Genomic DNA, 12470 nt, shown 5'->3' on the forward strand with positions numbered 1-12470 from the left:
CTATTCGTCTCTCAGCCTATGCTGATGATGTAATTGTGTTAGTGAAAAATCAAGCGGAGGTGGATAGTTTGAGTATAATGGTTGATCGTTTTAGGGGAATATCCTCTGCAAAGGTAAATTGGGAAAAGAGTTGTGCTTTACAGATTGGGAAATGGGCTGGAGGGATCATGGCTTTGCCAGGGGGGCTAGAATGGTGTAAGGGAGGTTTTAAGTATCTTGGAGTGTACCTAGGAGATGAGGGGACTATGGAAAAGAATTGGAGTGGGGTGGTTGAAATGGTGGAAGGGAGGATGAGGAGATGGCGTTGGTTATTATCTCGTATGTCATATAGGGGGCGCACTATTATAGTTAATAATGTGATTGCCTCTGCACTGTGGCATCGGTTGTCTGTTTTAGAACCACCATCTGGCCTTCTGGCTAAGATACAGGCAATTATTGTGGATTTCTTTTGGGATAAATATCATTGGGTTCCACAAAGTGTTTTGTATTTATCAAAAGAGGAGGGGGGACAAGGTCTTGTACATCTTGCTAGTAGAGCTGCTGCTTTCCGGTTTCAGTTTATTCAAAGGTTGCTTTATGGACCGGAAAATGTGGTGTGGAGAGGGGTGGCAGGTCTTGTATTACAGAGGGTTGGAGGATTAGGATTAAAGAAGGCTTTATTTTTGGTTGATAGTAGACAGATTTCTAGGGAGGGAGTACCTCCGTTTTACAGAGGCCTTCTCAGAGTGTGGAGCATAATGAAGGTGTCCAGACGAAATTCAGCGGAGTCAGTGCATTGGCTGTTGGAGGAACCGCTGGTGTATGGGGCAAGACTGGATTGTACAACTGCAGCTGTTCCACATTTCTCCAAGATTCTGGTGAAGGGCAAAATAATCACCTTAAAACAGTTAATGGCCATGGCTGGGCCCGCCTTAATGGATGGAAGACGGGTGGCTGAACATTTGGGGATGAGGTCGGAAAGGATTGTCGGACAAATGTTGGGGAGCTGCAGGAAGGCTCTGTCAGAGGAAGAGTGGGGAATGCTTAATAGCCACGAGAAGAAGGTACAAGATGAAGACGTCGCATTTCCAAGACTAGGGATTACACCAAATATCCCAGAGTCAGAGAGAAAGGGTTTATTGTTGGATTTGAGAGGGTTGGAGGAGGTGGGTTTGGATGAGGTGAATGGGAAGGACTTGTATAGGGGGTGTGTAAAGGTGTTAAATAAAGATAAATTGAAAAATAGAAAAGACACTCCATGGAGGGTAAAATTGGGAATTGATGACAAGGTAAAGCCAGCATGGAGAGCACTGTACAAACCACCGTTACAAAAGGGTACTGGTGATATGCAATGGAGGGTTTTACATGGCATTATTGCAGTTAATGCTTTTGTATCTGTCATTAACTCAGAGGTTAGAGATGGATGTCCTTTTTGTAATATAAGAGAAACCATTTTTCACTGTTTTATGGAGTGTGAGAGGATAAAACCTCTATTGGAAATACTGGAGTCTTTGTTTAGAGCTGTAGGTGAGTTTTTTAATAACAATGTTTTTATTTTGGGGTTTCAATATAGTAAGCAACAGAAAAGAAAATGTCAACTGTTCAATTTTATTTTGGGACAAGCTAAGATGTCAATTTTTTTGAGTAGGAAACATAAGATAGACACGGGATATGAGAAGGATATAAGATGTGTTTTTAAAGGATTAGTGAAAGCAAGAATAAAAGTGGATTTTGAGTTCTTCTCAGCTGTAAAAGATCTCCCATTATTTGAGGAGAAGTGGGCATATGAAGGAGTGCTTTGTTTTGTAGAGGAGGGGAAATTATTTTTTGTTGAGGAAATAAGTTGAATGTATATGTTCTTTTGTTTTTTTATTTTATTTATTTTGAGTAGGAATTACATTTATTGTTTCATTTCTGAAAAGGCAGTGTGTCATTATTTATGTTAATAATTGAGTAGAAAATAAAGGTTTTATAAAAACTCAAAAACTCTCTCTCTCTCTCTCTCTCTCTCTCTCTCTCTCTCTCTCTCTCTCTCTCTCTCTCTCTCTCTCTCTCTCTCTCTCTCTCTCTCTCTCTCTCTCTCTCTCTCTCTCTCTCTCTCTCTCTCTCTCTCTCTCTCTCTCTCTCTCTCTCTCTCTCTCTCTCTCTCTCTCTCTCTCTCTCTCTCTCTCTCTCTCTCTCTCTCTCTCTCTCTCTCTCTCTCTCTCTCTCTCAGAGGCTTAATAATTCTAGTACAGCCAAGCGTTCCGGCTTGATGAATGTTTAAACTACCTGTTTCAATATTAGCTTTAATTAAATATTTACTTAAAATCCAGTAATGGTTATGAATATTTAGCATCTACTGACCATTCAAACATAAAAAGATTTCTACAGCACACTTTCACACTGATAAAAAAGGCCTATGAGGATATGAAACATTACCACATAGACTATGACACAGGAATACACCATTATTCTCTTCCTCTATGAAGAGTCTGAGAGTCTGCTTAAGTTGGTGTTAGGCGGCAGGAAGTGTAATTTATAGAAGGGCTAGAATAAAGGAAGATGAAGAGAGGGAGAGAGAGTCAGAGAGAGAGAGAGAGATTGAGAGAGAAAGACAAGAGAGAGAGAGAGATAGAGAGAGAAAGACAGAGAGAGAGACAGAGACAGAGAGAGAGACAGAGACAGAGAGAGAAAGACAGAGCGAGAAAGACAGAGAGAGAAATAAATACCTATTTTTGATCATGCAGAATGACTAGCGTTCAGTAATGTTTTAATTTGTGTTGGCATTTCCCATGACACAGCCTGTTTCTGAGGAATGCGGTTTTAAACACACGCAGCACTTCCTCTATAAATGCTGTGTTGATGTCCTTAAGATGCTCTTGGAAATCCTAAAAATACATTTCCCAGCCCTTCAGCCTGTTCTTAGAAAGACTGAAGGACAATACAGTAGCTTGCTGTGTTACAGCTTTAAGTGATAGCACTAGGACATCACCACCACTTCTTGTGGTAGTGATGTCCTAATGCCATGTTGCAGAGAGAAAATTTTCATTTTCATGATTAATTCATGATTAAATGTTGCAATTTTAAAGCTAATTTCCAGCAATTCTACAGTTTTTACCATGGGGCAGGGGAAAACATTTGCCGCTTTATAGCTCATTTCATGCTTTTGTTCACATTTTGCAATGAGGCTGAGATAAAATGTTGCAGATTTAAAGCTCATTTACTGCTATTCTACACATTTTGACATGAGGCTGAGAGAACATTTTGCAGTTTTAAACTTAATTTCCTGCAATTCCACACATTTTGCTATCATGTGCTATCAAACATAAAAAAATGGGTTGTGGGCCCCCTGTAGGTTGGGGGCCCCAGGGCACGTGCCCCTGCGTGCCAATTCTGTAATTGGGACCTGCTTCCGGTCATCATACAACAAGGCAACGCTCCCCACTCCTCCCATCTCTGACCCTTAAAGCACACCCCCTCAACCACCACCGATCTCCCTCCTTATCTCCCTCCCTTTCTCCATCTTTACCCGTTCATGCTTGGTAACGCGTGTCATACCTGTTCATGTTTGGTGAGGCGTGTCTTGTTGTGGATGTCTGAGGAGACCAGGTTGAACTGATGTCTCTCTGCCAATAACCTTAGTAGGATGACTACCGTCCTGCTGCCACACTTCCCCACACGATTATACACCACCTGACTGGGGAATGGCAGCATCTGAATGGGAGAACAACATAGAACACACACTGCTGAGGAGACGGAGAGCAGCAACAATTAGCTCATCAAATAACAATTAGCCAATCAAAGCCATGATTATTGCCTTCTGGAGGTAACATAAGGCTAAGATAAGGGTAAGAATGATGGTAGGTACAGCTGAAACATGACACCAGGTAAGTGAGGACGATTTCAAATATGGTTAGGACGAAAGGAAAGAAGAAAAGAAAAGAAAGTGAAAAAGGGGAACACTGCCAAAGGGATTGGACTGCTCCTTCTCTTAACTCTTACTCTGTCCTTCCTCTCTGACATCTGACCTGTCTTTTGTGTCTATTTTCCCAGGGGGCTGTTCTCACTCGACCCCCGATGCCCTGCCATCCTGCAGATAAACTCCACACGAAGTGCTTTATCAGGCACACACACATACATACAGACACACACACACACACACACACACACACACACACACACACACACACACACACACACACACACACACACACACACACACACACACACACACACACACACACACACACACACACACACACACACACACACACACCCTCAAACATACAAACACAGCACACACACTGGTCACTGTAACGCATCCCTCGATTTCATCTGATAGCAGAAGGATCACTGAAAGAAGGACAAAGCTAGTAGTAGTTGAATAACATCTGAAAGGTGTCACTAGGGATGCTCCTAACCTTTTCCCTGACGTGACTTCAATGAAGCCTTTTTTATTACAAATACAGAGTGAAGAATTCAGCGGCATTCCTGCCGGCATTCCCAGTCTGGAATGGTAGCTGAGATTCCCCTTGGGGGAAATTCTACACATCTGACAGGGACACTGAAGACATGTCTACTGCAGTACAACTCCGGGTTAGGGGATGGTGCTGAACCCCATGACAGGCATTTTAGTGTAGTGGTGCACATGTCTGTGCCTTTGTGTGTGTGTGTGTGTGTGTGTGTGTGTGTGTGTGTGTGTGTGTGTGTGTGTGTGTGTGTGTGTGTGTGTGTGTGTGTGTGTGTGTGTGTGTGTGTGTGTGTGTGTGTGTGTGTGTGTGTGTGTGTGTGTGTGTGTGTGTGTGTGTGTGTGTGTTTGTGTGTGTGTGTGTGTGTTTTTCTCCATGTTTACCCCTACATGACCTACAACTCCTGTATCCCAGTCCACAGTGTGTTGTATGATGAAACCCAGAGCGGTTAAGGCCACACACACCACTTCATTTTGCTCCTCTATCCTGAACTGTATCCCTGCCTGCCTCGCCCCAGCAGCACAGTAAAAATAGGGCCTGTCACGTATCAATTTGAGGACAGCCCGTCACTTTATCAACAACGTATTTCCTGTTTTTCCAGATTACTGGAGTTACAGGAAATCACCAGAGGATAGAACGCTTTGGCAGCGGTTGGAAACAGAAATATGTGTGTTGTTTGGCCTGGGCTTGAAAGAGGGTGGGATGATGACAATCCCCTGTGATAACTTTGTTTGCACAACTTGTGTTGATAGGCATGAGTCTGTCTGTGTCGTGTCACATGGTTTACACCCTTAACTCCCCTTTGATAAAACATCATCAACACTGTATGAGTTCTAGACCAAAAGTGGGTTTATTTAATAGAAAAAGGTCCAGAAAAGAGGGCTGTATTCAATCAAAACCTATGGTCAGAACAATCTGGCGCTAGAAAAAACTAAATATTCCTCTTGCACATCCTGACAGCGGAATTCGATCCAACTAAGAACTGAAACAATTGTGAAAGTGTGAAACAATAAGACAGTCGACTCTGTATGAATTCTCACAGCACAGATCGGCATTAGGTTCCAGGGAGTCAGCGCACATCAATTGTGTTTCTCTTAAACAGGCCTACCATGTCTCTGTTTTTGTAGTAATACCAGACCTCTTAGCTTATCACATTCTAATGGCAGTGATAACATATCTGCTGTGTTTGCATGAAGAAAAGAAAACATCTGGGTTTGTTAGAATGAGCTCACAGAGGGCAAGGAACCCTAGGGGCTTAGCCACCCCAGTACAACCCCTCTGATGTGGTTGCTAATGGTAGCTAGCTGTGGCAAAACTTTGATCTGAAAGGAGGGAAGAAAAATAGGGGGGAAAACCACAAATAGCAGCCAGGCAGCCACCAGTATAGCCTACACAAGAGCACAGCGCTTTACAGTAGCCTTTAAGTCACCCACTAAGCATAGAGCACAGCGCTTTACAGTAGCCTATAAGTCACCCACTAAGCATAGAGCACAGCGCTTTACAGTAGCCTATAAGTCACCCACTAAGCATAGAGCACAGCGCTTTACAGTAGCCTATAAGTCACCCACTAAGCATAGAGCACAGCGCTTTACAGTAGCCTATAAGTCACCCACTAAGCATAGAGCACAGCGCTTTACAGTAGCCTATAAGTCACCCACTAAGCATAGAGCACAGCGCTTTACAGTAGCCTATAAGTCACCCACTAAGCATAGAGCACAGCGCTTTACAAAATGCACCTGACATCAAAGTCTGGAAAATACATATTTTCAATGTCATTTTTCTTACTGCGAAATGACAACAGAAAAGACGCCAAAAAGGCTGAACAAGGAGTTGGGTTAATAACCAATTAGAAGTGTATTGAACTATTGAACTCCTATGTTCAAAATGAGTGCCCAATTAAAGGTGCTTTGAACTATGTTGAAAACAGGACCTTGATAGAGAGAGGAAAGAGGCACTATCAGTGATTTCTCTCCATTGTAAACACACTGATCAGTGAGTTAACAAATTGCAGTGTTACTGTTATTACATTTTTTATTTAACCTTTATTTAACCAGGAAAAGCCCATTGAGACCCAGAGTCTCTTTTTCAAGGGAGACCCGGCTAAGAAGACAGCAACAATCAATACATTACAGAATTAAAACATACAACAATCAATACATTACATAATTAAAACATACAACAATCAATACATTACAGAATTAAAACATACTACAAGACAACAACATGATCCTGCCTAAAAAAAGCATTTACACTCCTCTGTAACAGAGTCTCCCATCAATATTTTAAATTCAATCAGTGGCACTAACATATCTAGATGAAGCATGGATTGTAGACCATTCCATGCCTCTGGTGCACAAGAAGAGAAGGCAGTCTTGCCTAATACTGTGAATGTCCTGGGGACTTTAAGTAGCAACAACCTAGCAGACCGGGTATGGTAACTGCTGGTGGTGAAGGAGACCAGACTACAGAGGTAAAGAGGGAGTTTACCTGCTGGTGGTGAAGGAGACCAGACTACAGAGGTAAAGAGGGAGTTTACCTGCTGGTGGTGAAGGAGACCAGACTACAGAGGTAAAGAGGGAGTTTACCTGCTGGTGGTGAAGGAGACCAGACTACAGAGGTAAAGAGGGAGTTTACCTGCTGGTGGTGAAGGAGACCAGACTACAGAGGTAAAGAGGGAGTTTACCCAAAAGGGCTTTGTAGATGAACACATACAAATGTATCTTTCTGCATAGATAAAGTGAGGTCCAACCTACCATTTGGTACAATGTGCAATGATGGGTGAGTGACTTGGCATTTGTAATAAAGTGCAAGGATGCATGATAAACAGAGTCCAGTCTCTGTAAGACGGAGGAGGCTGCATGATAAACAGAGTCCAGTCTCTGTAAGACGGAGGAGGCTGCATGAAAAACAGAGTCCAGTCTCTGTAAGACGGAGGAGGCTGCATGATAAACAGAGTCCAGTCTCTGTAAGACGGAGGAGGCTGCATGATAAACAGTCCAGTCTCTGTAAGACGGAGGAGGCTGCATGATTAACAGAGTCCAGTCTCTGTAAGACGGAGGAGGCTGCATGATAAACAGAGTCCAGTCTCTGTAAGACGGAGGAGGCTGCATGATAAACAGAGTCCAGTCTCTGTAAGACGGAGGAGGCTGCATGATAAACAGAGTCCAGTCTCTGTAAGACGGAGGAGGCTGCATGATTAACAGAGTCCAGTCTCTGTAAGACGGAGGAGGCTGCATGATTAACAGAGTCCAGTCTCTGTAAGACGGAGGAGGCTGCATGATTAATAGAGTCCAGTCTCTGTAAGACGGAGGAGGCTGCATGATAAACAGAGTCCAGTCTCTGTAAGACGGAGGAGGCTGCATGATAAACAGAGTCCAGTCTCTGTAAGACGGAGGAGGCTGCATGATAAACAGAGTCCATTCTCTGTAAGACGGAGGAGGCTGCATGATTAACAGAGTCCAGTCTCTGTAAGACGGAGGAGGCTGCATGATTAACAGAGTCCAGTCTCTGTAAGACAGAGGAGGATGCATGATAAACAGTCCAGTCTCTGTAAGACGGAGGAGGCTGCATGATAAACAGAGTCCAGTCTCTGTAAGACGGAGGAGGCTGCATGATAAACAGAGTCCAGTCTCTGTAAGACGGAGGAGGCTGCATGATTAACAGAGTCCGGTCTCTGTAAGACGGAGGAGGTTGCATGATAAACAGAGTCCAGTCTCTGTAAGACGGAGGAGGCTGCATGATTAACAGAGTCCAGTCTCTGTAAGACGGAGGAGGCTGCATGATAAACAGAGTCCAGTCTCTGTAAGACGGAGGAGGCTGCATGATTAACAGAGTCCAGTCTCTGTAAGACGGAGGAGGCTGCATGATGAACAGAGTCCAGTCTCTGTAAGACGGAGGAGGCTGCATGATAAACAGAGTCCAGTCTCTGTAAGACGGAGGAGGCTGCATGATTAACAGAGTCCAGTCTCTGTAAGACGGAGGAGGCTGCATGATAAACAGAGTCCAGTCTCTGTAAGACGGAGGAGGTTGCATGATAAACAGTCCAGTCTCTGTAAGACGGAGGAGGCTGCATGATTAACAGAGTCCAGTCTCTGTAAGACGGAGGAGGCTGCATGAAAAACAGAGTCCAGTCTCTGTAAGACGGAGGAGGCTGCATGAAAAACAGAGTCCAGTCTCTGTAAGACGGAGGAGGCTGCATGAAAAACAGAGTCCGGTCTCTGTAAGACGGAAGAGGCTGCATGATTAACAGAGTCCAGTCTCTGTAAGACGGAGGAGGCTGCATGAAAAACAGAGTCCAGTCTCTGTAAGACGGAGGAGGCTGCATGATTAACAGAGTCCAGTCTCTGTAAGACGGAGGAGGCTGCATGATAAACAGAGTCCGGTCTCTGTAAGACGGAGGAGGCTGCATGATAAACAGAGTCCAGTCTCTGTAAGACGGAGGAGGCTGCATGATTAACAGAGTCCAGTCTCTGTAAGACGGAGGAGGCTGCATGATTAACAGAGTCCAGTCTCTGTAAGACGGAGGAGGCTGCATGATTAATAGAGTCCAGTCTCTGTAAGACGGAGGAGGCTGCATGATAAACAGAGTCCAGTCTCTGTAAGACGGAGGAGGCTGCATGATAAACAGAGTCCAGTCTCTGTAAGACGGAGGAGGCTGCATGATAAACAGAGTCCATTCTCTGTAAGACGGAGGAGGCTGCATGATTAACAGAGTCCAGTCTCTGTAAGACGGAGGAGGCTGCATGATTAACAGAGTCCAGTCTCTGTAAGACAGAGGAGGATGCATGATAAACAGTCCAGTCTCTGTAAGACGGAGGAGGCTGCATGATAAACAGAGTCCAGTCTCTGTAAGACGGAGGAGGCTGCATGATAAACAGAGTCCAGTCTCTGTAAGACGGAGGAGGCTGCATGATAAACAGAGTCCAGTCTCTGTAAGACGGAGGAGGCTGCATGAAAAACAGAGTCCAGTCTCTGTAAGACGGAAGAGGCTGCATGATTAACAGAGTCCAGTCTCTGTAAGACGGAGGAGGCTGCATGAAAAACAGAGTCCAGTCTCTGTAAGACGGAGGAGGCTGCATGATAAACAGAGTCCGGTCTCTGTAAGACGGAGGAGGCTGCATGATTAACAGAGTCCGGTCTCTGTAAGACGGAGGAGGCTGCATGATAAACAGAGTCCTGTCTCTGTAAGACGGAGGAGGCTGCATGATTAACAGAGTCCAGTCTCTGTAAGACGGAGGAGGCTGCATGATAAACAGAGTCCGGTCTCTGTAAGACGGAGGAGGCTGCATGATAAACAGAGTCCTGTCTCTGTAAGACGGAGGAGGCTGCATGATTAACAGAGTCCAGTCTCTGTAAGACGGAGGAGGCTGCATGATTAACAGAGTCCAGTCTCTGTAAAACAGAGGAGGATGCATGATAAACAGTCCAGTCTCTGTAAGACGGAGGAGGCTGCATGATTAACAGAGTCCAGTCTCTGTAAGACGGAGGAGGCTGCATGATAAACAGAGTCCAGTCTCTGTAAGACGGAGGAGGCTGCATGATAAACAGAGTCCAGTCTCTGTAAGACGGAGGAGGCTGCATGATAAACAGAGTCCAGTCTCTGTAAGACGGAGGAGGCTGCATGATAAACAGTCCAGTCTCTGTAAGACGGAGGAGGCTGCATGATTAACAGAGTCCAGTCTCTGTAAGACGGAGGAGGCTGCATGAAAAACAGAGTCCAGTCTCTGTAAGACGGAGGAGGCTGCATGAAAAACAGAGTCCAGTCTCTGTAAGACGGAGGAGGCTGCATGATTAACAGAGTCCAGTCTCTGTAAGACGGAGGAGGCTGCATGATTAACAGAGTCCAGTCTCTGTAAGACGGAGGAGGCTGCATGATAAACAGAGTCCAGTCTCTGTAAGACGGAGGAGGCTGCATAATAAACAGAGTCCAGTCTCTGTAAGACGGAGGAGGCTGCATGATAAACAGAGTCCATTCTCTGTAAGACGGAGGAGGCTGCATGATAAACAGAGTCCAGTCTCTGTAAGACGGAGGAGGATGCATGATAAACAGAGTCCAGTCTCTGTAAGACGGAGGAGGCTGCATGATAAACAGAGTCCAGTCTCTGTAAGACGGAGGAGGCTGCATGATTAACAGAGTCCAGTCTCTGTAAGACGGAGGAGGCTGCATGATAAACAGAGTCCAGTCTCTGTAAGACGGAGGAGGCTGCATGATTAACAGAGTCCAGTCTCTGTAAGACGGAGGAGGCTGCATGATTAACAGAGTCCAGTCTCTGTAAGACGGAGGAGGCTGCATGATAAACAGAGTCCAGTCTCTGTAAGACGGAGGAGGCTGCATGATTAACAGAGTCCAGTCTCTGTAAGACGGAGGAGGCTGCATGATAAACAGAGTCCAGTCTCTGTAAGACGGAGGAGGTTGCATGATAAACAGTCCAGTCTCTGTAAGACGGAGGAGGCTGCATGATTAACAGAGTCCAGTCTCTGTAAGACGGAGGAGGCTGCATGAAAAACAGAGTCCAGTCTCTGTAAGACGGAGGAGGCTGCATGAAAAACAGAGTCCAGTCTCTGTAAGACGGAGGAGGCTGCATGAAAAACAGAGTCCGGTCTCTGTAAGACGGAAGAGGCTGCATGATTAACAGAGTCCAGTCTCTGTAAGACGGAGGAGGCTGCATGAAAAACAGAGTCCAGTCTCTGTAAGACGGAGGAGGCTGCATGATTAACAGAGTCCAGTCTCTGTAAGACGGAGGAGGCTGCATGATAAACAGAGTCCGGTCTCTGTAAGACGGAGGAGGCTGCATGATAAACAGAGTCCAGTCTCTGTAAGACGGAGGAGGCTGCATGATTAACAGAGTCCAGTCTCTGTAAGACGGAGGAGGCTGCATGATTAACAGAGTCCAGTCTCTGTAAGACGGAGGAGGCTGCATGATTAATAGAGTCCAGTCTCTGTAAGACGGAGGAGGCTGCATGATAAACAGAGTCCAGTCTCTGTAAGACGGAGGAGGCTGCATGATAAACAGAGTCCAGTCTCTGTAAGACGGAGGAGGCTGCATGATAAACAGAGTCCATTCTCTGTAAGACGGAGGAGGCTGCATGATTAACAGAGTCCAGTCTCTGTAAGACGGAGGAGGCTGCATGATTAACAGAGTCCAGTCTCTGTAAGACAGAGGAGGATGCATGATAAACAGTCCAGTCTCTGTAAGACGGAGGAGGCTGCATGATAAACAGAGTCCAGTCTCTGTAAGACGGAGGAGGCTGCATGATAAACAGAGTCCAGTCTCTGTAAGACGGAGGAGGCTGCATGATAAACAGAGTCCAGTCTCTGTAAGACGGAGGAGGCTGCATGAAAAACAGAGTCCAGTCTCTGTAAGACGGAAGAGGCTGCATGATTAACAGAGTCCAGTCTCTGTAAGACGGAGGAGGCTGCATGAAAAACAGAGTCCAGTCTCTGTAAGACGGAGGAGGCTGCATGATAAACAGAGTCCGGTCTCTGTAAGACGGAGGAGGCTGCATGATTAACAGAGTCCGGTCTCTGTAAGACGGAGGAGGCTGCATGATAAACAGAGTCCTGTCTCTGTAAGACGGAGGAGGCTGCATGATTAACAGAGTCCAGTCTCTGTAAGACGGAGGAGGCTGCATGATAAACAGAGTCCGGTCTCTGTAAGACGGAGGAGGCTGCATGATAAACAGAGTCCAGTCTCTGTAAGACGGAGGAGGCTGCATGATTAACAGAGTCCAGTCTCTGTAAAACAGAGGAGGATGCATGATAAACAGTCCAGTCTCTGTAAGACGGAGGAGGCTGCATGATTAACAGAGTCCAGTCTCTGTAAGACGGAGGAGGCTGCATGATAAACAGAGTCCAGTCTCTGTAAGACGGAGGAGGCTGCATGATAAACAGAGTCCAGTCTCTGTAAGACGGAGGAGGCTGCATGATAAACAGAGTCCAGTCTCTGTAAGACGGAGGAGGCTGCATGATAAACAGAGTCCAGTCTCTGTAAGACGGAGGAGGCTGCATGATAAACAGTCCAGTCTCTGTAAGACGGAGGA

The 12470-nt window shown here is 45.5% G+C and overlaps 1 protein-coding gene across 1 annotated transcript in view; it reads right to left on the reverse strand.

Annotated features, from left to right (window-relative positions):
* Window positions 1–12470, reverse strand: part of LOC139582751 (uronyl 2-sulfotransferase-like) — a 201961-nt gene that overhangs the window by 42187 nt on the left and 147304 nt on the right. The window contains exon 3 of the mRNA XM_071413043.1: window positions 3520–3675. Within this exon, the coding sequence (XP_071269144.1) occupies window positions 3520–3675 (156 nt within the window). The remainder of the gene's footprint in view (window positions 1–3519; window positions 3676–12470) is intronic.

This window comes from Salvelinus alpinus, chromosome 8 (assembly GCF_045679555.1).
Source record: "Salvelinus alpinus chromosome 8, SLU_Salpinus.1, whole genome shotgun sequence".
Taxonomy (NCBI): Eukaryota; Metazoa; Chordata; class Actinopteri; order Salmoniformes; family Salmonidae; genus Salvelinus; species Salvelinus alpinus.